The 25714-nt window shown below is 38.2% G+C and overlaps 1 protein-coding gene across 1 annotated transcript in view; it reads right to left on the minus strand.

Annotated features, from left to right (window-relative positions):
• syne1b (spectrin repeat containing, nuclear envelope 1b) overlaps positions 1-25714 on the minus strand; it is a 110774-nt gene that overhangs the window by 48769 nt on the left and 36291 nt on the right. Inside the window, exons 34-77 of the mRNA XM_016491883.1 lie at positions 25388-25615; positions 25210-25308; positions 24947-25134; positions 24725-24848; positions 24240-24406; positions 23726-23879; positions 22241-22866; positions 21984-22163; positions 20548-20698; positions 20288-20446; positions 20029-20211; positions 19844-19945; positions 19564-19767; positions 18841-19048; positions 18618-18730; positions 18188-18393; positions 17850-17999; positions 16795-17086; positions 15949-16121; positions 15562-15871; positions 14696-14860; positions 14211-14567; positions 13988-14124; positions 12943-13120; positions 12685-12867; positions 11917-12060; positions 11289-11444; positions 10018-10182; positions 9650-9822; positions 8808-8961; positions 8578-8721; positions 8328-8495; positions 7196-7513; positions 6685-6840; positions 6318-6491; positions 4234-4560; positions 3937-4089; positions 3682-3849; positions 3335-3511; positions 3105-3251; positions 2872-2997; positions 2602-2778; positions 1848-2113; positions 9-1728 (exon numbers count right to left, since the gene is read on the minus strand). Of these exons, the coding sequence (XP_016347369.1) occupies positions 9-1728; positions 1848-2113; positions 2602-2778; positions 2872-2997; positions 3105-3251; positions 3335-3511; positions 3682-3849; positions 3937-4089; positions 4234-4560; positions 6318-6491; positions 6685-6840; positions 7196-7513; positions 8328-8495; positions 8578-8721; positions 8808-8961; positions 9650-9822; positions 10018-10182; positions 11289-11444; positions 11917-12060; positions 12685-12867; positions 12943-13120; positions 13988-14124; positions 14211-14567; positions 14696-14860; positions 15562-15871; positions 15949-16121; positions 16795-17086; positions 17850-17999; positions 18188-18393; positions 18618-18730; positions 18841-19048; positions 19564-19767; positions 19844-19945; positions 20029-20211; positions 20288-20446; positions 20548-20698; positions 21984-22163; positions 22241-22866; positions 23726-23879; positions 24240-24406; positions 24725-24848; positions 24947-25134; positions 25210-25308; positions 25388-25615 (10050 nt within the window). The remainder of the gene's footprint in view (positions 1-8; positions 1729-1847; positions 2114-2601; positions 2779-2871; positions 2998-3104; positions 3252-3334; positions 3512-3681; positions 3850-3936; positions 4090-4233; positions 4561-6317; positions 6492-6684; positions 6841-7195; positions 7514-8327; positions 8496-8577; positions 8722-8807; positions 8962-9649; positions 9823-10017; positions 10183-11288; positions 11445-11916; positions 12061-12684; positions 12868-12942; positions 13121-13987; positions 14125-14210; positions 14568-14695; positions 14861-15561; positions 15872-15948; positions 16122-16794; positions 17087-17849; positions 18000-18187; positions 18394-18617; positions 18731-18840; positions 19049-19563; positions 19768-19843; positions 19946-20028; positions 20212-20287; positions 20447-20547; positions 20699-21983; positions 22164-22240; positions 22867-23725; positions 23880-24239; positions 24407-24724; positions 24849-24946; positions 25135-25209; positions 25309-25387; positions 25616-25714) is intronic.

The following is a 25714-nucleotide window of genomic DNA, read 5'->3' on the forward strand; positions in this document are numbered from 1 at the left end:
TTATCCATCTGCTCCATGAGTCGAGTGAGGTGAGAGCTGGCACCTTGAAGACTAGCAGCCAGGGCATGATAATTTTTCAATCTCTCCTCAGCTGACTGTGTCTCTGCATTGACTTTCACCAGTTGCTCTTTGGTGGCCTTCAGCTCTGAATCCACCTGCATAGCCATGGCTTGATGGTCCTCGAAAGATTCCAGTGTGTCGTCAAGATGTTCTACCCTCTGCTCAATCAATCTTTTCAGACCGTTGTAAAGACTAACCAGTTGGGCCATTTCTTCAGGTCTCCAAGGTTGGCCGGTGCTACGAAATCCCTCTTTCTTCTGGTTAAGCTCACTGACGGCTTGTCCAAGATTAGTCAGCTCCTCCAGGAGAGCTTTATAATCAGCCTGAAGACTGACAACCTCCTCAGTCTTAAGGCCGACAGACTGCGTCCCCAAGTTGTGGAATTGTTCCTCAAGTTCTTTAAGCGCTTTGTGGGTCACATCAATAAAGGAGGCATATTCCTGTCTGGCAAGAATGGCTTGTTGTATTTTCTCTTGTTTCTCCTTGGCTAGTCCCAAAATATTATTGTACTGTTGTGGAAGAGCAATCAATTTCTCATCTAAGTAGCAATGGTCCACTTCATTCAGAGTGGGAAGTATTTCTTGACCTGTTCTTTGCACAGTTAGAAGGAGGTTTTCATACTCCATGGCTTGATCCAATATTTGTTGGTATTTTGTAAGCTGCGAAATTAATTCTGCATCTCCATTCATGAGGTTTATCTCTGGGAAGGTCACAATATCAGCTTGCTTCAACCACTGGCATATCTTTTCGAGATCTACCTTGAAGTACTTCCTGGTCACCAATACTTTTTCCAGCTCCTGAAGCCTCTGGCTACACTTCTGTAGGGCAACTTCGAAGATATTCTGCAGCTCTTGGAGCTTGTTGAGCATCTCTGATTTCTCTTCTTCAGCAGCGTCTTTCATCAGATCCCTACCTTGGGACCACAGGGAGGTCAGCTCACTCTGATAGGCTCTCAAGCTGCTCTGAATGTTCCTGCAAGTCCTCACCTGCTTAGATAGGTCATCAGGAAGAAGGGCCATGTACTCCTCCGCTTGTGCTTTCTTTTCATTCTGCTGGACCCAGGTGATAGCTTGATTCACAGCCAAAAGGAACTGGGTTCTCTCTGTAAAGGCTTTGCTCAGGTGTTTCCTTCGTTGAGCAACTTTGACGCTCAAGGACTCTACCTCTGCTTGAGTTTCTGAGATGAGCTGCTGCAGTCTTTGCTTTTCGTTTAGCCCCAGATGTGCTAAAACCCTATCTGCATCGCTCATGGCCTGGGACAACAGAAGCTGCTTGGCTTCCAGCTCACTGCATATGCTTAGATGGTCGAAAAGGAAACTCTGAGCTAGTTCAGGTGGAGGACTCATCTTCATGGCTTCAGATAGGGCAGGCTGTTGCTCCTCAGCCCATTCGCAAGCTTCCCTCAAACGGGCCTCAACTTGGCCCATGTCTTCAAGGGTCACAATGGAGTCTTGGATCTTCCTCTCTATGAGACTCTCCAGATGGGCCCATCGCTGCTCAAAGTGGCCAATCTGCTCCTTCACCAACTCTTTATCATCCAGGTTTAAGTGGTACATTACTTTTTGCTTCTGCTCTTTGAGGTCCTCAAGTGTGCTTTTCTTTTCTTTAAGAACAACCGAGAGTTTCTGAAGAGCCTCCAAATGATCAGATGAACTCTCAGCATCAGTTCTACAAGATCATAAAATAATAATGTAACTCTCAGAAGTCTCAAATTACACTTCCAATGTAGCACTAATTAAAAGTGACATATGAATACATTTACACTAAATCCTGAATAACAGTTTTACCTGGCCAGGTTATCCCATTCCTTGGACACCTGTTCAAAGAGGGCTTCCATGGCACTGATGCAGTCATGATACTCTTTAGTCCTCTGCAGATCTTCCTCTCTCTGAGCCTGCAGTTTGTTGGCCTGATGGCATAGTTCCAGCCATGCATGGCTCAGTCGTCCAATCTCTGTATGCTCAGGAGACTCCTGCCCTTCTGTCAGCTTACTCACAAGCTCTGTCATCTTAGTCAGAGTGCTTTGTCTGCTTTGAAGCTGCTCGCCAAATTCCTACAGGCAACATGAGCACAGAGGATAAGCCAAATGTATAAAAAGAGATAACATTAGAAATGAAAAATGACTCTTTTATGTTATAAATACATCTCCCTGGTCTTATTGTGAACAATTCATCGGTGCACGCTATTCTAAAAATAAAAATGTGTGTTTTCATAATCTATCATCAAATATATCAAATAAATCTCCACAATCTAAAAAAAATGTTTCCCTTCCTGCTGACGTAATCAATGCCAGGGCAGGTGAAAAATAATATAAACCAATAAAATCATAGCCTACTTTTCATAATTCAATAAAAAAAACGAAATCAAGTCCCATCCTACATTATTTCCAACTGAAATTTTGTTTGACCCAAAGTACATTAAATAATAGAAGTTAAATGTATGTGAATGTCATTCTATGTTGTCTTTAAATAAACAAAAATATATACATTCATGTATATGAATAAATCATATTTAAGATTTTTTATTTGAAAATTAATTTACTTTGGCTTGATCGAGCATGTTTTGAGCAATCTTGGGCTCCAACTCGGCAGGTCTCCTGGACAGACTTTGCAATTGCTGTTCCATATCTTGGAAAAGTGTTGCGAGTTCCTGTTTTTGCTCTTTAATCTCCCTCCAGCTATCCGACAGCCCTTGAGAAGTGGTCATCCTCTCCTCAATCTGTAGAATTGACGATATCAATTATATTACAATTAACTGGATTAATTTCATATCCCACAGCAGTGTTAGTTGAGTCTGCGTAATCAAACTCACCATCGTTTTGGTTTGCTGTATTTTGGCAGCTGTGGTTCTGACAGGCTCATCAGATAAATCACACACTGAACAAACCAGGTCCAGATACGTACTGGCCTGCTCCTGTAGGGCTCTAAAGTGCTTCACCTATGGATAAGTAGTCAAAATGTAAGTAAATATATTTAAGTTGTGTAGACAACTTTCAAGCTGGTTTGTATTAGCGTAATATCAATCTGCAGCTCTGTGACATCTACCTGTTTCAGAGCCTCTTGTAGGCCATAGGGAGTTTGCGCCTGCAGCTGGATCTCCTCTTTAACGGTGGACAGCCACGTCTGACACTGCTGCAGTGTGTCCTGATGGCTGACGTGCTTCTGGAGCTCACGGTCAAGACTCTGATACACCTGATGAGCCAAATGTTAATTATTAGACTGAAACGATAAGATGGTTTCTACTAATGAGATCCTTTATTAGCAGGAGTGCTCACACGCTGAGCTGTGCTGCAAATAGCCGAATAACTGTCTCTGGTTCCCTGCTGGTGTGCCTGGATCTGCTGACTGATCTTGGCCTGGACTTGCTCCGTGCAGCTACTGGTGAGGAGATCGCCTTTGTCCTTCAGGCTGGTCAAACGCTCCTCAAAACCAGCTATTTCCTCCATTATTGCCTGAGAAGAAACAGTAATGAAACGAAGTATGTAGTAAGAAACAGACTATGAAAATGTTTATAAATGCTGCATGGATTTTTAGTAATTTTATTGCTTGTAAGTTACTGTAAAGCTATTGTTCATGGGATATTGGATCATATAATTAATAGCTATAATAACAGTGCACACACCTTGTGTCTGGCTAGTTGTTGTGTGGCTGTCTCTAGATTGCCACTTTGCATTGAGTCAGAAGTGACCAGCCTGCTAGACATCTGTAACAGCCATTTCTCTACTTCTTGTAGCTCACTGTTATAGACTTCATGTTCTCTCACGCTCTCGGTCAAACTCTGAACGTGGACCTACAACAGAAAAATATTAGACCAGCAATAATGCATGGAATCAATGTAGCAGAGACATTCATTTTTAAAGGGTCTGCCTGACAGTACCTTGGCATCATTGCATAATTCTTGATAGTCGGCTTTCAGCTTGCTGATGTTTTCACTGATAGACGGGTCACGGATTGTTTTAAGAAGTGCATCTCCCTTCTCTATAACCGATTTGACTGCTGACTCATGGGACTGGATGGTCTGCTGGATTGTCTAGAAGGGGACAAAGGATGCATTATGCAAAGGATGCATAAAGGGTTTACATGACTCTCTGAAGATGGTTGTATTTGTCACCCTCATAACTAATTCAGTGCATGTATCTTCATTTCTCACCAAAAACATAAGTGTTTTCCTCACCTTATATTTGGCTAGCTGGGCCTTTTTTTGGTAAAGTTCAGCTTTTGGCTCCACTGGAGACGCCAGCAGTGATTTTGTCTCTGTAAGCCATTGTGTTTGAGTCTTGTATTTGTCCAGGAAGTCTTTGGAGAGCTGTATGGATTTCTCTGTGGCACTGAGCTCTGACCGCAGAGCTCTGATCAATGTCTCCAGCTGGCAGAGTCGGGTGTCGACTTCTTCCTTGAGCTGCTCTGCCTCAGGTTCCTCCAGGAACGTCATGGCACGATCCGTCTTTTCACGCATGGTCTTCAGGAAGGTGTGACCCAGCTCCATGTCGCCCTGCAGAGCCTGAGACATTAAATAAAAAGTTTCTTATGCACATGATCCTTCAGAAATCATTCTAATATGCTGATTTGGTGCTCAATAAATATTTCTTATTATTATCAATGCTGAAAGCAGTTGTGCTTATCAATATTTATGTGGAAACCGTAAAAATTCCAGGATTAGAAAGTCCAAAACAACAGCATGTATTTGAAATCTTGGTCCCACTTTATATTAAGTGGCCTTAACTACTATGTACTTACATCAAAAAATAAGTACAATGTACTTATTGTGTTCATATTGTATTGCAAAACACTTTTGCTGCTATTGAGGTGGGATACGGGTAAGGTTAGGGACAGGTTTGGTGGTATGGGTAGGTTTAAGGGTGGGTTAAGGTGTAAGGGATGGGTCAACAGTGTAATTATAAATGTAATTACAGAAATTAAATACAGATGTAATTACATGCAGGTATTTTTAAAATATAAGTATAATGTAAAAACATGTATGTACACAATAAGTGCATTGTGCCAAATTATTAATTTAAATGTAAATACATATTAGTTAAGGCAACTTAATATAAAGTGGGACCTAAAAGTATTAATTTTTTCCAAAAAAAAAACAAAAAAATCTGACCTCAGACTTTTGAATTGTAGTATAAACTTGTGCACGATAAAGTATGAAGCTTCTTTGGCTTAATAACCAAAGATCTTACCTATTATATTTTTCATACCTCTAGTTTTTTCATTTTCTTCTCCATGGCAACGCGATCGACCACATCAATGGTGGTGGTGGTCACAATGCTGAAGTTCTTTTCTGCTGTGCTCAACCAATCAGAGAAGGTGCTAAAGACACTCTGGGATTCTTCAATGCAGGAAACTTCCTCCTTCAGCTGCTTAATAGTGTCCTGCAAACACATACAGTATAAAATTAATAGTAAAATTTATCATTGCAACTCTTCTGATATAATATAATATAATTAATATAATAAATATAATATAATATAATATAATATAATATAATATAATATAATATACATGGTCTTCAGGAAGGTGTGACCCAGCTCCATGTCGCCCTGCAGAGCCTGAGACATTAAATAAAAAGTTTCTTATGCACATGATCCTTCAGAAATCATTCTAATATGCTGATTTGGTGCTCAATAAATATTTCTTATTATTATCAATGCTGAAAGCAGTTGTGCTTATCAATATTTATGTGGAAACCGTAAAAATTCCAGGATTAGAAAGTCCAAAACAACAGCATGTATTTGAAATCTTGGTCCCACTTTATATTAAGTGGCCTTAACTACTATGTACTTACATCAAAAAATAAGTACAATGTACTTATTGTGTTCATATTGTATTGCAAAACACTTTTGCTGCTATTGAGGTGGGATACGGGTAAGGTTAGGGACAGGTTTGGTGGTATGGGTAGGTTTAAGGGTGGGTTAAGGTGTAAGGGATGGGTCAACAGTGTAATTATAAATGTAATTACAGAAATTAAATACAGATGTAATTACATGCAGGTATTTTTAAAATATAAGTATAATGTAAAAACATGTATGTACACAATAAGTGCATTGTGCCAAATTATTAATTTAAATGTAAATACATATTAGTTAAGGCAACTTAATATAAAGTGGGACCTAAAAGTATTAATTTTTTCCAAAAAAAAAACAAAAAAATCTGACCTCAGACTTTTGAATTGTAGTATAAACTTGTGCACGATAAAGTATGAAGCTTCTTTGGCTTAATAACCAAAGATCTTACCTATTATATTTTTCATACCTCTAGTTTTTTCATTTTCTTCTCCATGGCAACGCGATCGACCACATCAATGGTGGTGGTGGTCACAATGCTGAAGTTCTTTTCTGCTGTGCTCAACCAATCAGAGAAGGTGCTAAAGACACTCTGGGATTCTTCAATGCAGGAAACTTCCTCCTTCAGCTGCTTAATAGTGTCCTGCAAACACATACAGTATAAAATTAATAGTAAAATTTATCATTGCAACTCTTCTGATATAATATAATATAATTAATATAATAAATATAATATAATATAATATAATATAATATAATATAATATAATATAATATAATAATAAATACAATAGTTTATGGTATGTCCTGATTTAGATGTGTGTGTTTAAAGTGTACCAGCAGGTGTAGCAGCAGGGCATGATAGCGTGACGTGAGTTGTGTAGCTCTAGTGCTGACTCTGCTGCTGATGGGCGTTTCTTCTAAAACTTGTTGGGCCAGAACACTGAGACCCTCTATCTCCTCCTGATAAGCCAGCACCTCCTCATGCCAACCCTGAAGAGACATCACAACAATATATCAGACTCCATCCAAACATACGTTCTACAGGAACAGCTCACTTGGAGCCACTGTAGGTTCATGAATCACAATATATTGAGTTTAAACCTATAACCTTCGGGGTCCAACCCAGATCTATGGTAACTACACTGTAAAAACTTTTTTTTTTTGAAGTTGCAAATAAAACAAAGACACGAGAAAATGCTATTTCAGTTATTCTGCTTTAAAATTTCACATTTAATTCAATGTGTTAAGTGCCGTTTCTAAATATTTGTGAAATCTACAAACCATTTGTACTGTAATTGAAAATGGTTTCAAAGTAAATCCTACAGTGTGTGGTTCCTGTCCTAACCTTCAGGAGCTGTAGCTGTGCCTCTTTTGTTGCTCTGTCAGAGCGGCGGCCGGAGCGTAACTCTCCTTTAGTCTCCATCCCTTTGAGCCAGTTATCCAACCGCTGGAACTTCTGCTCTATCTGCCGGAGTTTGGCCAGAGCGCTGTTGAGCTGAGATCTGGTCTCACCCAGCCGGACCTGATACGAGCCCCACTCCTGCTGGACCATCTCCAGGCATCGGTCCTCTAACTGCGGGACGCCCCACGGAATCACCTGCTCTCGGGTCACCAGCAGTGTGTTGAGCAGGGCTTGACCCTCTGTGCAATGCACCTGAAGCTCCTGGAGATGGATATTAGAGATATTTCTCTAATGCATATTTATATTGAAATGCCAAAGAATCAAACTATTCAGCACATAATTACAAAAACTACCATTATGAATATGGATGCACAGTATATTTGCGATCACATTGGTATTTGCCAATATTGGTATTTCTTTAAATAAGTGACTCTAAATCAAGGGTCCTCAGCAAACTTGATGACTTAAATATAATTATTTACAAATTATATAATAACATTTAAATATATAATTAAAATTATTTAGTAACGTTATTATTATTATTATTATTAATATATTAAAACAATCTAACTTAATAAAAAAGCAGTATTCTCTTTTTCTATGTCTGGTCACAAACATATTAAACAATTATGCATCTTTCTAGCATATATTATAATGTTTTGATGCCAGGTATTTACATATTATATATAAATATTAATATATTTACATATTTATTATGAACATGTTTTTGAAAGCAACAGAAAAATAATTAAATAATATAATTTATAATGTCAGACATTATAATAATAACATAAATAACTGGCTATTCGAATTAACCAAAATCTATATCAGTGCATACATTATTATTAATATTTACTGCTAAATCTTAATAAAAAATATATTATAACAAATCATTATTTAATGTCATTTCAAACAGTCATAAACAGTCAAGCTGATTCATATATTGTCATAAATATTCATATCTGAATATACATATTCTACTTTACTTAGACATTATATACAAATAAATATAAAATGCATTAGTAAAGATGAACAAATAATGTGCCACAATAACTACTTCAAGATGTCCTCTGACCTGTAGTTTGCGTAGCGTGTCCTCTAGAGTCTCGACGTCTCCCTCCAGCTGTGTGTAGCTGCAGCTCAGTCTCTCCTGTTGTTGCTCCAGCCAGTCTTTAAACTCATGCAGGGTGCGCTGGTACTCCTGATGGGCCGACACCAGCTCCTCCGCTTTGGCAACTGCACACTGTGGCAGAAAAATTTGAGTCCATTTAACACAAATATTCTGCATATTCTATATGGTGACCAATGAGAGCAGTGCATTATACCTGGGCCTTATCTTTGACAATATTGTAGCGCTCTTGTAAGTCCTGAATCTCTAGCTGGGTGACATAGTGCTCTGCCATGTTGGATCCCTTCACGGATACGACATCAAGGATGCTGTTGTGACTTAAAACATCCTCTAGGAGCAACTAAAATGAGGAGAATGTTTGTACAGTATGTCAGGACTGACAACTTCTAGAATGCAATTACTCAAGTATTGACAATAACACAGTACTTTGGCTTTGCCCAGGTTGGTGGTTTTGTCTCTCATCTCAGAGCACTGTTTGTCTGCAGAGTTTAAAGTCTCTTCCACCGTCTCCATCCAGCTCACAAACTGATGCACGTCTTCCTGGTAACTGGTCCACTGTGACAGAGCGCCCTCCAGTTGGCTGTTCGAACACAATCACAACACTCTTTAATACAGTGAGCAAATTCAACTTCAGCCAAGATCCCACTTTTCAGCTGTATGGGATTCTAGAGTTGGCTGTATAGGGCTAGTTCTGCTGTTTTGAGTCTTTTGTTTTTAACTCTAGAAAGCTGTTTTTGCAATGATCATTTATTTGAATAATGAATATAAATCTGATCTTCTGGTTCGTATATGCCCAGTTTCAGGAGAAAATAATCATGAGATTAAGCTTCTGTAATTAGTAAACTATTTATTTAACTAAGAAATATTCATATATGTTTTCATACAAATATTTAAATATATTTTCATATAAATATATTAATAAATAGAAATAAATATATGTAATTAAATTTAATATATATATATACATTTTTATAAAATAGTTTTTTATTTAAAAAATATTTCAAATATAGAGCAGAAAACAATAGCCCCTTTCACACGTACAGTCTTTACTGGTAAATTACCAGTAAAAGATCATGTGTCAACAGGACCTTTTCAAAAATACGAGTGAACAGAGAATGAAGATTACCAGTATGAGCACGTACGCAAGTCACTCCTTAGTGTCAATACTTATTTTGACTTCCAACAAAGTACATTTAATTATGGTCTTCTCCAGGCCAGATGTATTTCACATTAGGTCTTTGCACTGATATTAATAAGACCATATTGACCTCTTGCATTGAATAGATGCCGACAGCAGCCCATCCCATGAGTCCTTGAGGTCCTCGATTTGTTGGCGTACCAGCGGTACACCCTCAGCGGAGGTGTTCCTCTGGACCGACTCTCCTCTCGTCACCAGCATTTTCAGCTGTATCTCCTTCTCTTGACGTGCCGTCAGTAAAGCCTGGGGAGCATGGATGCATGAATGTCAGACCACTCATTACATGTTAACTACATGCTAAGGGCCATGAAATTAAATGCAAAGTCAAATACTTTAGCTGAAATGTTCAGAATGAAGTACTAGTTTACTACTGAAGACTAAAAGTAGTATGTGGGAAATAAATATGGTTATTTATGATGACATATATGTGTTCCTCACCTCGAGTTTGATCATTCTGCTGTCCAGAACGTTCTTGTCTGCGGTGGGAGTGCAGTAGGTTTGCAGCATGTGACTGGTATCAGCCACCCAATTCTGCAGCTCTTTCAGGCCCTGCGAGAACAGCTGGTGCTCGGACACGATGCGGTCGATTCTAGAGGCTTTTTCCTATTGGACAAGCACAACATAATCAGATGAATGATCACTTCTTTGAGATAAAGTGACTCGAGACAGTAACTGCGGATTCAGTACATAATCATAACATACAGTTTAGTAATTAATCATTCGGTAAGGGAAGCATCTTAATAGAAACAGTAATTGTGTTAAAAGGATAGTAGCTGAGAGCTTTTCGAATCATCTTGTACTGTATATTTATCAAATCTGGATGACTAATCCATATGATTTTTTTGCTTATTAGTAAATAGGCAGTAAAAATGCCAACTTAATGCCCTAAATACGTAATTTCTGTCAAAAATGCGTACTTGGGGGAAAAAATTAGAAGTAAACTTAAATACAATGTGAATGTAACATCAAAAACAATACTTTTTGACATTTCTCTACTGTGCATAAGTTTAATTACTCCGTATAAAGTTTCCAGGTGAAAAGTGTCCTCCACCCTGAATAGAAACATGTGGACTGAGTCTGAAACCAAAGGGAACTACATGCTTCCTTGACCAGTTAGTCAATGACTTAACAAAGAGCATTCATAAGAAAGTACATCTTATAGAAAATTGTTGGAGATATAACAATATCATGTCTAATGATTTACCAAGCAGACACTTAATGACCATGATGCTTCTTTCTTTGTTGAAATTATATCAGAAATGGACCAAAATCAATAAAAAATAAACAAATAAAAAGGAAAATAAATAAAAATGTAAATAAATGAAAAATAAAACTATTTAAATAAAATATTTAAAATAAATAAATACTCATTTAAAATAATTTATAATTGAATTTACTGCTCCATCAGACACCTTTTGGTGACAAAACACTACAAAAAATAATCTATTTATATATTAAAATAAATAATTAAATAAAAAATAAACTGAAATAAAATATTCACAAATATAAAAATTAAAATTAAATCAACAAATAAATATTTACATATAATAAATATTTGTATATTTTGATGACATTCAACTTTCATTTTCTGCCTAATAAGAGCATTTGCCAGGTTTCTGACACAGCCCTATGTGCACATACTGTATAGTTTGTTGACCTCTGCAGCACTAGGAACAAGGTAGCTAGCGGGCAGACAGACGGGACGTTACCTTGGTCAGGTTGCTTAAAGCTAGGTACTGAGCTGAGAGCTGCGAGACACGGTGCACAAAGCCCTTTCCGGCCGTGTGTCCGTCCCACAGCTGCTGGGCCTTCTCCCTCAACCTGTGCAGCTGAGACTCCTTAGAGGCTAATTCCTCTAGCAGAGACTGTGAAAGCACAGGCACATTAGCACAGAGCAGCATCGCACACAGTCCTGTGTTAGCAGATGATTAATAAAGCAACATGGCAGCACATGAACAGGACAGATGTTAAGACTGGGGACAAGCGATGTGATTATGAGTATGACAGAAATGCAAGATTAAAGCATGACATGAATGCAGCCGTCTCATTCATTCGATCACATGTACTGATCATTTTCTACATACATTTTGACATTAAAGTCAACATGAAACACAATTTGACCCTACTTACTTTTATAATACACATCCCTGGTTTTACTGTGCACAAATCAGTATCACAATTGATTTAAAACAATACGGACAATACTGACAACAAAAAAAACTGTAATGTCCAACACATACAGCAGCAATGCCATAAAGCCATAAAGAATGATGCTTGTGAATGGCTGTTATGCTAATGGCTGTGAATAGAGGTGGTTTTGATTACGCTGTACTGCACCTGTAACCTGTGCAGCTCCTGTTTCTTGGCTGTGAGATCATGCAGCCGACTGCTGCTCTCCTGAACGGCCTCCTCGGTTTCATTCAGCCAGTCCTGGAGCGGCTCCACGCTCGTTTCAAAGTCCCGCATCTGAGCCTGAAGATTCTGGAAGAAAATAATCAATGACGGTACATTTAAAGAGAGAATGACTAATTAGCTAGATCAGATGTGTTTTGGCCTACTGAGGTCTATGATATAAATTATTTACTCAAGTACAGCTTGAGATTGCAAGTAATGTTCTAACCTTTCAAGAAATATCGAATAACATGAATATTAAATGTAACTAGATTTTTAAAATGACGTGACATGTGGCCAAGTATGGTTACCCATACAGAAACGTTTAACCCATCCTAAGTGCACACACACACTGTGAACACACACCCGGAGCAGTGGGCAGCCATTTACGCTACGGCGCCCGGGGAGCAGTTGGGGGTTCGGTGCCTTGCTCAAGGGCACCTCAGTCGTGGTATTGAAGGTGGAAGAGAGCGCTGTACATTCACTCCCCCCACCTACAATTCCTGCCGGACCTGAGACTCGAACTTGCAACCTTTGGGTTACGAGTCCGACTCTCTAACCATTAGGCCACGACTAACCATTCTAACCATTCCCCCCTTAGGATGTTGCAGGGAGCTGTTATTGTATTACAGGCCCAGATCAAAAGAGTCTCGGATTCACCAGATGTTAACAGATAAACAGATGTGTGTGAATTTATGATCAAATGACCATCACCTGTAAAGCGGTTTCTCTCTGATGCAGATTGGTCATGAGTGATTTCCAGTCTTCTCTGGCTGTGTTGCTTTTAGCTCTGATGGACTCTACTCTGTCTTTGGGAGCGATGCTCATCAGTAGCTCTCCGCTGGCTGCCACTGTGTTCAGTTTGCCGTGGCCTTGCTCGCGGTCACTCAGAAACTCCTGCAATAATAAGAACCTACCTCAGAATCGTAACTGAATTGAGTGGAAAATAATAGTAAATCAATAAGATGTTACCTGGATCTTCTGCAGGCTGGACGATGCTTCAGCCAGGTTCTGAGGCACATCGAAACATTTGGCCGTACTGATTTTCGCATTGACCAGCCACTGCTGGAAGTCTCGAAAAGCGGCACGGAAGCGCTGCTCCAGGAGCTTCTCCTTTCCCTGACACTCCCGAGATGCCTGGAGACTAAGGCTAGAGGGAGGAAGAGAGATGTTGTGAACTATGGATGCAAATGAAGGCATCTGAACAATGATATCATGGGAACTGAGCCTGGTTTCTCCCAAGGTTTTTTTCTCCATTTCTGTCACCGATGGAGTTTAGGTTCTTTGTCGCCTTTGGCTTGCTTCGTTGGGGACACTTAATTTCTGGCAATATTGTTGGCTTGATTGCACAGAAGAGAGCTGAACTGGATGATGACATCACTGAATCATCAATGAACTGGCTTTAACTGAAAAATTGACTGTTTGTTATTGTCCTCTTGCATTATTGACAAATTATTTTCCTGTTTGACACTGTAAAGCTGATTTGACACAATCTGTGCTATATAAATAAAGGTGTCTTGACTTGACTTGACTTGACTAGGTGATTCTCGGCCAGTCTGTGTTTTATTTATTTATTTTTTTTATTATTATTTATATACAATTATTGTATTAATTATTTATATTTAATTAGCTTTTATTTTTATTTTCAATTTTTATTTGAATGTTTTTTTTAACAGTTTTAGAAATTTTGTCATTTTTATTACTTTTTTAGCTTTCATTTCTTTTTATTTCAGTTTTAGTTTCAGTAATTTTAGTATTTCAACAAACTTTTTCTTAAAAATAAAAATTATTGCTAAAAAGTTTATTTCCGTTAAGGTAACATTTCTTTTTTTATTATTATTTCAAGTTTTTGATCTAATGTTTACATTACATTTTATTTCAGCTTTATTTTAATTAGTGAAAATTATTTGTAATACTTTTAGTTAACAATAACACTAGTCTCTCTGTGTACTCAGATGTTCTGCTAAAACTAAAACTTACAGTAAAACCTGGAAGAGTCGGTCTTGAGCTCTCCTACCTGTTGTATTCTTTAATGAGGGCAGACACTCTCTCAGACTGAGCGCCCAGATCTCTGGAGAACCGGCACAAGTCATTCAGCAGACACTTCAAATTGTCAGACATGGGCTCAATGTTTAGCAGTGCTTCCAGGGCGTCCTGAGTCATAAAATCATTAAGTACAATAACTTTAAAAGGACAGAAATCTTTTATTATTATTTATTATTTTGCTCTGTAGGCTTTACCTTCGCTATCTGCCATCCCTGCACAGCCTCTTCACCGGAGCTCATTTCTTCCACCTGCTGCAGTTTGATGCGCCACTCCTGCAGCTTGCCACTGAACTCCTGCAGGTCCTGCTCTAGCTGCGCAGCTAGGCTGTTGAACTCCTGCTCCGAGCTGGCCATCTGAGCCAGAACGCCCTCCAGACCAGAGCACATGTGTTTAGCTCCGCGCTCCCACTGTTCCCAGGCCGAGAGCAGCCCGGCCTCCTCCCTCTCCAGGACCTCACAGCCCACCGTGGATGTGTGGTCGCGTGTGGCGGCACCACAGCTCTGCACACGGGTCAGACGCTCATGCCCTTGTTTCCTGGAGTCTAACAGCCCCTAAAATGGAATGACAAAGCTTTAAAGTCAAAATTGACTCGGTTTACTTCCTAAATAAATGTTTCTGGTCTTATTGTGTGCACAACAAGATATCAGAACACAGTATAGCTTAACACAGATAAACGTACCCTGACTTTAGAGAGTTTCCTCTGAACAGAAGCAGCGTCTCCAGACATGTCTGACCAGCGCTGAAGCTCTTCTTTAGCTGATGTGAGCCAGTCATTCAGCTCACGCACTGACTCCATGTACTGCTTATGCTCCTTGACGATCTCCTCCGTCTGCTGTACCTTATTCTGCAGAATAGGAGATTACACAAAACATCAGAAATGTTGAAACTCAGAAAATTGACTCTATTTAATAAAAAAAAATGTATTAAAAAAATTCTGTTAATGATTCATCAATGCACATTATTATTATTATAAAGATTTTTTTAATAATATTTCATTAAAACTTAATTATTAACTTTTTTATTAACTAATGTAACCAAGAAATCAATTCATTTCTTTTTTTTTTTTACTTTACGTTTACTTTTCTCAATCCAATAAAATCTTAGTGCATGAAATTAATGCTCATCCTATATTATTTTCCATTAAATTTTATTCTTTTCAGAAGTATGTCACATTATGGATATTATATTTGTTTTAAGTTGTTTTTAACATATTCATCAGACACTATTATCCAGAGTGATTTACAGGAAGTGCTTTGGATTGGATTGTGTATTCAAGCTGTGAGCTTGCTAAACTGGGTGATAAAATAAAATAAAATAAAGGCCTTGGTCTTAAATTTATATCAATAATATGATAATATAATAATGATTATCAACAAAACGTTCAGGTTTAATAAAATATGTAAGAATAGTAATTTCAAAATAAAATACTTATGGATGTCAAATCTGTTTCATGCTGTTTTGAAGCTGTTCAGCAGACACTGTTACCCCGAGTGACTTACAGGAAGTGGTTTGGCTTCTATATTTAAATTAAAATGACATTTTTACCTTAATGACAGCTGTGATGTTGGTAAACTGGGTGTTGAACTCAGATTTCGGTCCCTCTGCGAATGCTTGGTCTCCTGTCTTCTCATACAACTCTGTGGCTTTCTCATTCAGGCGGGTCAGCGCTGACGAATGGACCTCCACATCGGCCTGAATGGCCCGTAGGCGCTCCAGCAACGAGGCCTTCTCTTTCAGCCCGGGCTGCTGCGGCAGAGCCGCTCCTGCCTCCTGCTCCACCATCTCCATCCACTGCTGCAGCTGAGCTTTACTCTCCAGGAAACTGCCCCACTGAGCCACGGTCCACTCCAGACGACTGCATCACACACAAATGATTCTTATAGCATTGTGCCAAGTTACCATGAGGCTTGTTAAGAGGAGTCAGGAACTCACCTGTGGCAGCTCATGGCGGTCATGAGGATATTGGCCCAGGAATCCTTCAGACTCTTGAGCTGAGAGCGGATAACTTCCTGTTTATCCCTACTGCAGTTCTTCAGCACCTGTTCTCCCTTCCCTACGGTCATGTTGAGCTTCACCTCCCCTTCACCCTTCATCAACAAAATGTCCTGAAACAATAGCATCAAAATATCAATGCTCATACATAATTTTATAATAAAGTTGCACGAAAAATCATAAGAAATGTGTGCATTATTAATTAACAAGACTAGTAATCTCAAAATTAAAAAATGGCCTGGCTATGATATTTACAGTATATCAATAACATATTATCATTAATAAATAATATAATAATGATTACAGACAAAGAGTTCAGGTTTAATAACATATATGTATATATGGCATATGTCATAACTGACAAGACTGGTAATCTCAAAATCAAATCAAATAAAAGTTTTATCAATAATATAATAACATATAATATCTTACATCTATGTTATAATAATGATAATCGACAAAAAGTTTGAGTACAGGTTTAATAAAATAAAAATAAAATAAAAGACATATTCATATCAATAATATAATAATATATAATATCTTAAATATATGACAATAGCAATGATCGACAAAAAGTTTGAGGTCAAGTGTAATAAAATGTATGCCATATTAATTGACAAAACTGGTAATCTCAAAATAAAATAAAATTTAAACATTGTAAAAAAAAAATAAAATAAATTACAATTAGGCTTGGTATTATATTATATTATATTATATTATATTATATTATATTATAATATTATATTATATTATATTCATCTGGATGGCATGACTGTATTTTCTAACCTGAACCAGCCCCAGTCTCTTCTCCAGGGTCTCTCTATTCCCGCTGGTGCTGTTGAGTGAATTGAGTCGTTCCTGTACGCCACTGAGCCATCCCCAGGTGCTCTGCAGCGTCTCCTCAAAGTTCTGCTGCTCCTGCAGGCTGAGCTGACATATGCGCAGTCTCTCCCTCGCCGCCTTGAGAAGCGCCTGATGCTGCAACTGCAGCTGCGCAGACACCCTGAGCTCCGCCCCGCTTCCGTGACCCCCCTCACTCAGGGACTGAGCTTCCTGACACAGACTCTCAAACGAGTCCCTGCAGGATAGAAGATTGGATTTTTACATTTTTTTTATTTTATGCATGTATTTTAATTTACTACAATTTCTTGCATATTATATGAAAACATTATACAAAATACTGTGAGAGAATGCTTTAAAATTGTCAATAGTAGATCTGTATATATGTATGAATCTCACAAAAACATGTCCAGGTCACATTTCCCAAAAAATAATGTTTATGTGTATTATTAGTCATATTAATAGCAATATTATCAATATATAATATAATAACGATTGACAAAGCATTTGAGTTTGTGCTTATTTAATTGCAGAAAAGTGTGAGAAGTAATATTTGTAGTATGAGGAATTTGAAGAACATGCTGCCTTGCAAGCACTACTGCAATTAAAAACCCCACAGTAAAAAATGAAATACACATATTTTGCATAAGGAATATTAAAAATATTATGTAAAATACATGCATTAATAATAACACATTATTTATTTCTTTTAAATTATTCATAAATATAATGCAATATACATGCATTAATAATGAAACATTGTTTATAAATTATTTATAAATAGAATTTCCAAAATTACAAAATGTATTTAATTCAATATATTTTTTTTATTTTTTTTTGTGGGGGAGGAGATTATTTAGGATATTTTAGAATATATTTTACACAAAGTTAAAAAAAATTATGTTTTGCTGGTGCATAAAAACAGTGGGCTGTTTATTTACACACTGGGGCCACACAGAGAGGACAAAAGATTGATATTTATCAGTTTAACATTTTCTAACCTCTCTTTAAGCACTTCATGTTGGAATTCTTCCACGCGCTCCAGCGTTACTCGCTCATGATCACCGTGTCTCCCCTCAGGCAGCTCTGTGCTCATCCTCACATCCATGCGCTCCAGCCAGCGGGTCAACCTCTGCAGACGGCTCTCAAAACTAGAAAGACAGCACAGATTTCAATTCAGAGCATTTGGTGGCATATAACCCCCTGCCAACTTGAGAGCCGAGTGCAGGTTCTCTCTTCCACAGCAAAGCCGTTTATCCCCAGGAGTTATTTCAAACAATCTGCCGCTCTAATATTTAACCCAGCGAGCCGCAGTGTGAAGCTGCTGTTAAGTTCTCACCCGCTGAGCAGACTGGCGCTCTCTTCCAGGTTCTGCTGGTTCTGTTTACACTGCTCCACGTAACTGTCCCAGTCCTGCTGGATGGAAGAGAGGTTCTGCTGGACTTGGCCAGCGCTGGCTTTGGGAAGGTGAAGAAGAAGCTTCTCACCCTCAGTGCACACCAGTGTTAGACGGGTGTCTCCATCATCCACCCGCTCCAGAGCTCCCTGTATTACAACGAGTTTAAGTCTCAAAAGTTACACGTGCATAACATGTCTGACATCGTTTGTACTATAGACAAAAAAAAATTTCACATTCACATTTTGACATTATTACTGGTATTCCTGTTACTTTCAATTAACTTCCTTTTTTTTCTAACCAGTCACAAACATCAAGTGTCATTTTAAGACATTTTAACGGATGCTTGGTATATTTTATCATAATGAAGTACCTTCAATTTCTGCAGTTTGCGTTCCACCACGCTCATGTCACCAGAATGATCGGCACATTCTCTCACAATGTCTTTCTGTCCAGAGAGCCATGTATGAAACTCCTTGACAAGATCTGAGAAGAGAAGACAAAGCGGAGACAGTAAGTAAACAATCTTTCCACAATGTCTGTCCTTGGATCAGTAGGGAAGATCATTGTTTAATCAGGAATACAGTGATTCTCACCATTGAAGTGCTGCTGGAGGCCATGCTGCATGGAGCCAAGCTTCTTAACACAGAGCTGATTGACCGTTTCATATTTCTTGATGAGGTCGGTCAGAGAGGAACCTAGACCGGCAAGTTCCTCGGATGGGTATTTTCTGCAAAGCGTGTTCAGGCTTTCCCGGGCTGAGTCAATGCTCGTCTGCTGGTTCTGAAGCTCCTTTTGGATTTCCTACGAATTGTGTGCATAGAAAATGTTTTATTTTTTTCCCTTTAAAGTCCATTAGTAATGTTAGTCAAGGTTTCTTGTATCAAAACAGTCATAATTGAGTGTTATCCGACCATTTTTCACCCTCTCTCTGATCTCTAGAGCTTTTAAAACTTCTATATGTACAGTAAATGTCCTCTGTTATGATTGGCTAATTGCGATATGCCTCAATTCACTCGTTTCTTTACAATGAGGCATGAAGTCGTTTTCCAAAACCTTCACTTTCTCTGTTCCTCTCTGGTGGAATGAGCTACCAACATCCACCCGAACTGCTGAGACCATTACAACTTTCAATTTTCAGTCTTCAGGATTCTAATCTAGCTACAGTATACAGTACTGTAAATATCGTTGGCTCTATGACCAACTGCTTATGCTCTTCTGTTGTAAGTCGCATTGGATAAAAGCGTCTGCTAAATGCATAAATGCATGTAAATCTAAATATGTCTCCTTCAAAATGGAAGAAATCACACTTTCTGTACCTTCACTCTGCAGATTTCTTCAGGAGCTGTTCCACATGGCGAATCCACCAAAGATCTCTCTACATTCTTCAACCACTCAGACATCTGGCTGAGAAAATCTTCCAGCTGCTTCTTCTGAGAGCAGAAATCTTGGAGGTTGCCCTTGGCTTGATCACATAACTCTTCAATGTTACTAATTTTCCTTCTGAGGTCCGTCTCCATGACCTGGAAGATGGCGTAGAGCTGATGAAACCAATTATCAAAACCAATGAGCTGGAGAACAAATGGAGATCAGTTTTACCTGCAGTTTAGCAGGAGCATCTTGGCCACCGCAGAGTCGTTTCAGCTCTGAAACTTTCTCTTGTAAAGCATCAATCTTCTTTTCTTTCAGGCTAACATCCACCTAGACAGAAAAAGGAATACAAATATTACACAACTGTTGCTCTGGTTTTATGAACGTGTTTAATAACACAGCTCGGAACATGCCTTGACTTCAGAGAGTTTGTTTGCAGATTTCTGGCTATCGTTGAAGTTATTGAGTCCATCTGTAAGATCCATGACCGAGCTGTTGGACCAGCTTTCGATTTCTCCACTGATATCGTAGATTTCCACCCACAGAGCAGAGCTCCTCTTGAGACTTTCGAGATTGTCCTCAATTTTTTCGGACACCTATGTGGATATGAAGAACAATGGCTCTTAGTTTCTGTTATATGAGTTTTTTTATTGATGACTCAATAAAACTCACATCTAGCCATTGGTCCACTGTGGCATCTATTTCTGTCTTCACAATCTGGGTGTCGCAATCAGGGATCTTGTTTAATTCACTTAAAAGCTTCTTTCCTTTACTGGAGAATCGCTCTAGTACATCCTGGTTACTGGCCATCTCTGCTTTAACGGCTTCATGCTACAGAAAGGAAGATCATTAAAGTTTATCATAGATCATAGAAGTTAGTAACTCTGTTAAACTGGTATTTCACAATCTGCCTACAGACTGTCAGGTTTTACCTTCAACAGGGATCTCCTTGTGTCCTCTTGGTCTTTCAGGACAGCTTTAATGTCGGATATAGCATCAGCACTCTCCAATATTGTGTTTATTGAAGCCTTCAGACTCTGGTAATCTTTCATGAGCTCTACCAAAGCGCTGCTCTGCTCTTGCCTGGACAAAAACATGCAGCAATGTCAGTTAGACACTGAAAACGGGGCTGAACCTTTGCATTATATAACTAAAATTTTGAAAGTAAAATAAAACTTTGATATCCTTAGGCAGTGGTTCAGACCAAGTTGCCTACCACATTTGATCAAATCAGACTATTCTTGCAGCACAAAGTCACCATGTAGCAGGGCTGCACAATTAATCGAATTTCTAAGCATTTAGATTACAATTACGGATGCCACAATTACATAATCGCTCAAAGTCTTAATTACAAGAAAAAGGTCCACTTACATTATTCTGCGTGCTTAAGATGTTTTATTTCTTTCTACATGTTATCTTAAGGGTTAATTTTAGTTTTAGTATAACATTACAATACCATGCATATTTTTACTTTTTTATTTAAAGAAGAAACCAAACCAATGTATAGTTGACATTTGAGGCTTAATGCTATAGGAAAGCAAAAAGCAATTTTCAGGAAGAGTGTTTTCAGCTTGTTTATTTTCATATAAAAATATGGCATGCAGTTGCTTGAAACAATGGTATAAAGCTATTCAAAACATCATTCAATGTAAATTGTGATAATTGTAATTAATAATCGCAATTACAATGTCAAGGGAATAATCAACCATTAGGATTTTTGTCATAATCACGCAGCCTTATAATGTAGCCACTAAAGACTTACTTTTTTATGTATTACGATTGAAAATTATTAAATTATATGATTGAATAAATACATGAATCCAAAAAAGGATCATTCAAAATCACCATGAAGTCACTTAGATTTTAAAGTTTTATTTATTGTTTTATTTTAATTATTTATAAATGATTTTGCATTAAAAATTAATAATTAAATTAAACATAAAAATAGAGCTAAAATGGCAAATTAATTTAAATATAAAAAATAAAATAGGATTAAAAGGGCAATTTATAAGTTGTATTTATTAATTTAATAAAATAAAATAAACTAAACAATTAACTAAAAATATGGCAAAAAATGGCAAATTGAACGTTTTTTTGTTTTAAAAATTAAATTAATTAGTATTAGTATTTTTTTTTTTTTAAATTTGGCTAAAAAGTACAATTGTGTGCTACCACCTAGGATGGAATCTAATGTCCAAGATTGAGGGGACCAAATGAAAAAAAAAAAACATAATGTTGAACCACTAATATGAATATATACAAGAATGCTTTCTTATAATACAAACCTACATAGATTTTGATCATCTCTCTACAAAGTGGCAATAAGATTTCATAAAAACAGTACAAGAGCCTGTTCCTGCCAGCCTACCTTTCAGCGATGAGTTTCTTGGTGTCTTCCCAGGTGGTCTGAAGGAGGTTGATTTCCCTCAGTACTTCTCCACCCAGCTCAGCGTCTCTGTGGGCCAGCTGTTGACCTTTGTCCCTGAGCCACTGCTCCTCGTGCTGGTGGGACTGGAGCTCATCTTCCAGTTGATTAAAGAGCCGAAGCCTACGCACACCACAAATTCAATAAACACAGCCCAACTGATAATTACAAACAACCCTGTTGAACAGGGTAATCCATACCTCTGCTGTAGAGTAAGCACACTGGGCTCTTTCAGGCCCTGTTTATCTGCCTTCTCCTCGATATCCTCCACTGTTTTGAGCAGCTGCTCTTTCCGCTGTCTGAACGAGCTCCAAAGAGCACCGAGAGCCTCAGCTTCACTTTGTTTGGAGCCCAGAAGGTTCCTCACAGCGTCCAGCTCCACGCTTAAGGAGTCGGCCAATGAGCGGCACGAGGATCGAGTCACCTTTCCATTCATCAGGTGGAGATGAGCCTTACAGAGGCTGCTATCCAGATTCACAGCGAGCGTTTCAAGGCGACTGATATCAGGAACAACAGCTTCGAGGTCTTTCTGCAGCTCGTCCACTCGGCTTTTATCCCAACTCCCAGCGCTCTCCACGGTCTGTCTGAGGCCTTGAAGGACGCCGGCCGCCACAATGTGGGTGTGTAGGAAGGCCTCTAGCTTCTCCAGACTCTCACCTCGTAGTTCAACCAGCTGATGGGCCTCCATGTACGGCTGTAAGGAGCTCTCCCACCTTCCCTGAAGCTGCTGGACCTCAGCTGGCTCACAAACATCACACAAGGTCTTAGTCTGCTGTTGAAGGCTTTGTCTTAGGAGACTTTGCTTCAGCAGATCATCTCTCCTCTCCTGGTGGGAAAAAGTATAAAATGATACAGCATTGCAAAACTGCAAATTTCTCTTCCTGGCCATAAATAACACATATCCTGTTCTACTCATATTTTATATACTTAATATTTAATGCCATACTAGCTTCTATGGCTATATTCATAGCAAGAGCCAGGTTTAGTATTCTAAATAAAACTAAGTAAGATGTTTTAAGATAAGTAAAAAAAAAATTCTAAAAACCTGAAGTCTAAATTTGCATTTACTTGGTTAAAAACCTTTTTTAAAAGCAACAACAGAATAAAACAAGCTCCTCAAAGTGGTAGATGTAGTACAGTCTAGTAAAACAGTGAAATAATTGTTTTTAAAGCCAATGAACGTTTTTGTTGTTTCATATAATCAATGATTTTCTTTGGCACAATAATTTAATGCCTTTGAATTTTCTCAGCAAATATTCACATATGCAATTCATTTTCCATATATCCAAATAACTGGATTCAAAAATTGGATTGACATTCAAAATATTTACATAAAACTGTATTTACATGCACACACCACCTTTCAAAAGTTTGAGATTAGTAAGTTTTTTGTGATTTGAAAGAAGTTATGCTCATCAAGGCTGCAATTATTTGAAAATAAAAGCAGTAATATTGTGAAATATTATTACAATTTAAAATAACTCTTTTCTATTTGAATATATTTTCAAAAGTCATTTATTCCTGTAATTTTCAGCAGCCATTATTCACGAATGATCCTTTTCTCTCCAGAAATGTGACACAAACTTAGGAGAATCCAAAAATATTTCTCTAAATTATCACTTTTTAGTTTCAACATACCAATTACAAACCACATACTGAATGGAGGCTCTCATAATGGAACGTACCTTGATATCACTAGTGGAAGGTTGAAGATCAGTGATATCAACATGAGAAAACGAGTGTAAAGATGAGAGAAAAGACTCTCCCCATTTGAGGAACTTCTGCAGGGCTTGCTCAAACTGTTCCACCTGAGAAAGGTGCTCCTGAAGCACTTGGACTCTGTGATGAAGAGGTTAATATATGGTACTATGTTAGACATACTCAATTTTTTAAATGCAAAGTTCATCCCTCACTCCACCCAGACCATTTATGAAATCTAAACTACAAAAGTAGAAAACAAACATAAGCACATTCAACAACAGCGTGATTTATGACAAGCTAATCATAACAGAGGCCATTTACTTCTAGGAGTATCAAAAGTACAATAGCAGGGTCAGGGAAAGGTTGGACAATAGTCATCCAAAACTAAATTATGATGCAATAATGAAACTATTTGCAATAAGATTAAACTATTTATGATGCAAGAAACCTAAAGATGGCCTCTTTAAACAATTGCTGCTTATTCTTAATATGACTGACCTTTGAGGTATAGCTGCGGTCTGACACTTCCATCTTTTCTCGAGCTGTTCATGGTCTTCTTTGAGTGTTTTCACACGTTCATCTGATGCAGTGGTGTAAAGAGTTGGCGTTTGGGCCACCAGCCTGTTGTAAACCGACTGCAGAGACTGAAGTTCACTCTGTAGGTGCTTTAAAAGAAGTGTAAGAAACGATACGAAATTATCAAACATCCCTGATCTTCATCAATATATGCCATTTTCAAAAGAAAAAAAGCTCATTAACTTTTCATCAAAATAGTTTTGAAACAGCTTTGCTTCTGAAATGAAGAGATAACGTTAACCATTATTATAGGCCTACTTTTCACGATTCAGTTAAACCCCGATGGATAAAACCAAGCCTGTCATTCGTTATTTCCAGCTAAATATTCTGTTTCACTTAGAAATATGTCACATTATGCAAGTAAAATACATTATGAATGTTGTTTCACGCTTTATTTCATTTATTACTTTCAGTTCCAGCAGTTCTCCATCCAGCTTTAGTTTGTCGACCGGAAGGAACTGAGAGTCAGGGCTGGTTATGGATTCACATCTCTCCAGGCATGACTGCAGGGCAGACCAATCCTTTTCATACCTGAAATAAACAAATGAATCAAGAGATTTAACTAAATATCTCTTATAACAATTTGAGAGATAAATACATTAGATTCCAACAGAGACAACAAAACATACTTTTGCCAATGTGACATAAGGCTCTCCATTTGGCTCTGCTTTTCCTTGGCCTGTTTTAAACACTGCTCATAACTTTGCTGCAGGACCGCCACGGCTCTCTCGGCCTTCTCTCTCTCGCTGAGCCTGCGGGCGCCAGCAGACAGGGACAGCAGGGTGGCCTTCAGCTTTTCCAGGGACTGGAACATATCCTGCAAACCAAACAAATCCATTATTCAGGCTGAACTGGTGCACATAAATGAGAAATGTTCATGCAGGTATCATACCATGTGACTCTGTAGAGTTTTGTAGGTCTCGGATGAAGACACGCAGGAGGTGACAGGGCTGTCAAATTTCTTTTGGATATCTTCAACCTCTGATTGTAGCTTTTAAAAGAATGTAACGCCAACGTTAGACAACATAAGGCTTTAGTAAGACTGCAGTAAACAGCATGTTCACACGTACCTGTTGAAGGTTGGCACTGAACTTCGTCTGGTGGGAGGAGCTTTCCTCCAACTGTCCATTCAGGTGTTCCACACTCTCCTTAAGCTCCTCCCAGTATCTGCCAATCTGTGTCAGACGGGCTTTGATTCGTGCAGATTCGCCAGACGACACAAACTGGACCAGCGCTTGAGATTTCTCCTCCAGATTGCACAGGACCTGTAACCTCTCCTGCAGACCCTCTCTGATTGTCTAAGAGATAAAAACATTGCAATGTCAGCTGCACTTTATATAGAAAATATAATTTTTATTAAAAGACTGAATCTGCTAAAAAAAAAAAAAAAACTAATA

The sequence above is a fragment of the Sinocyclocheilus anshuiensis genome, unplaced genomic scaffold, assembly GCF_001515605.1.
Source record: "Sinocyclocheilus anshuiensis isolate Anshui unplaced genomic scaffold, SAMN03320099.WGS_v1.1 scaffold261, whole genome shotgun sequence".
NCBI classification, from domain to species: Eukaryota; Metazoa; Chordata; class Actinopteri; order Cypriniformes; family Cyprinidae; genus Sinocyclocheilus; species Sinocyclocheilus anshuiensis.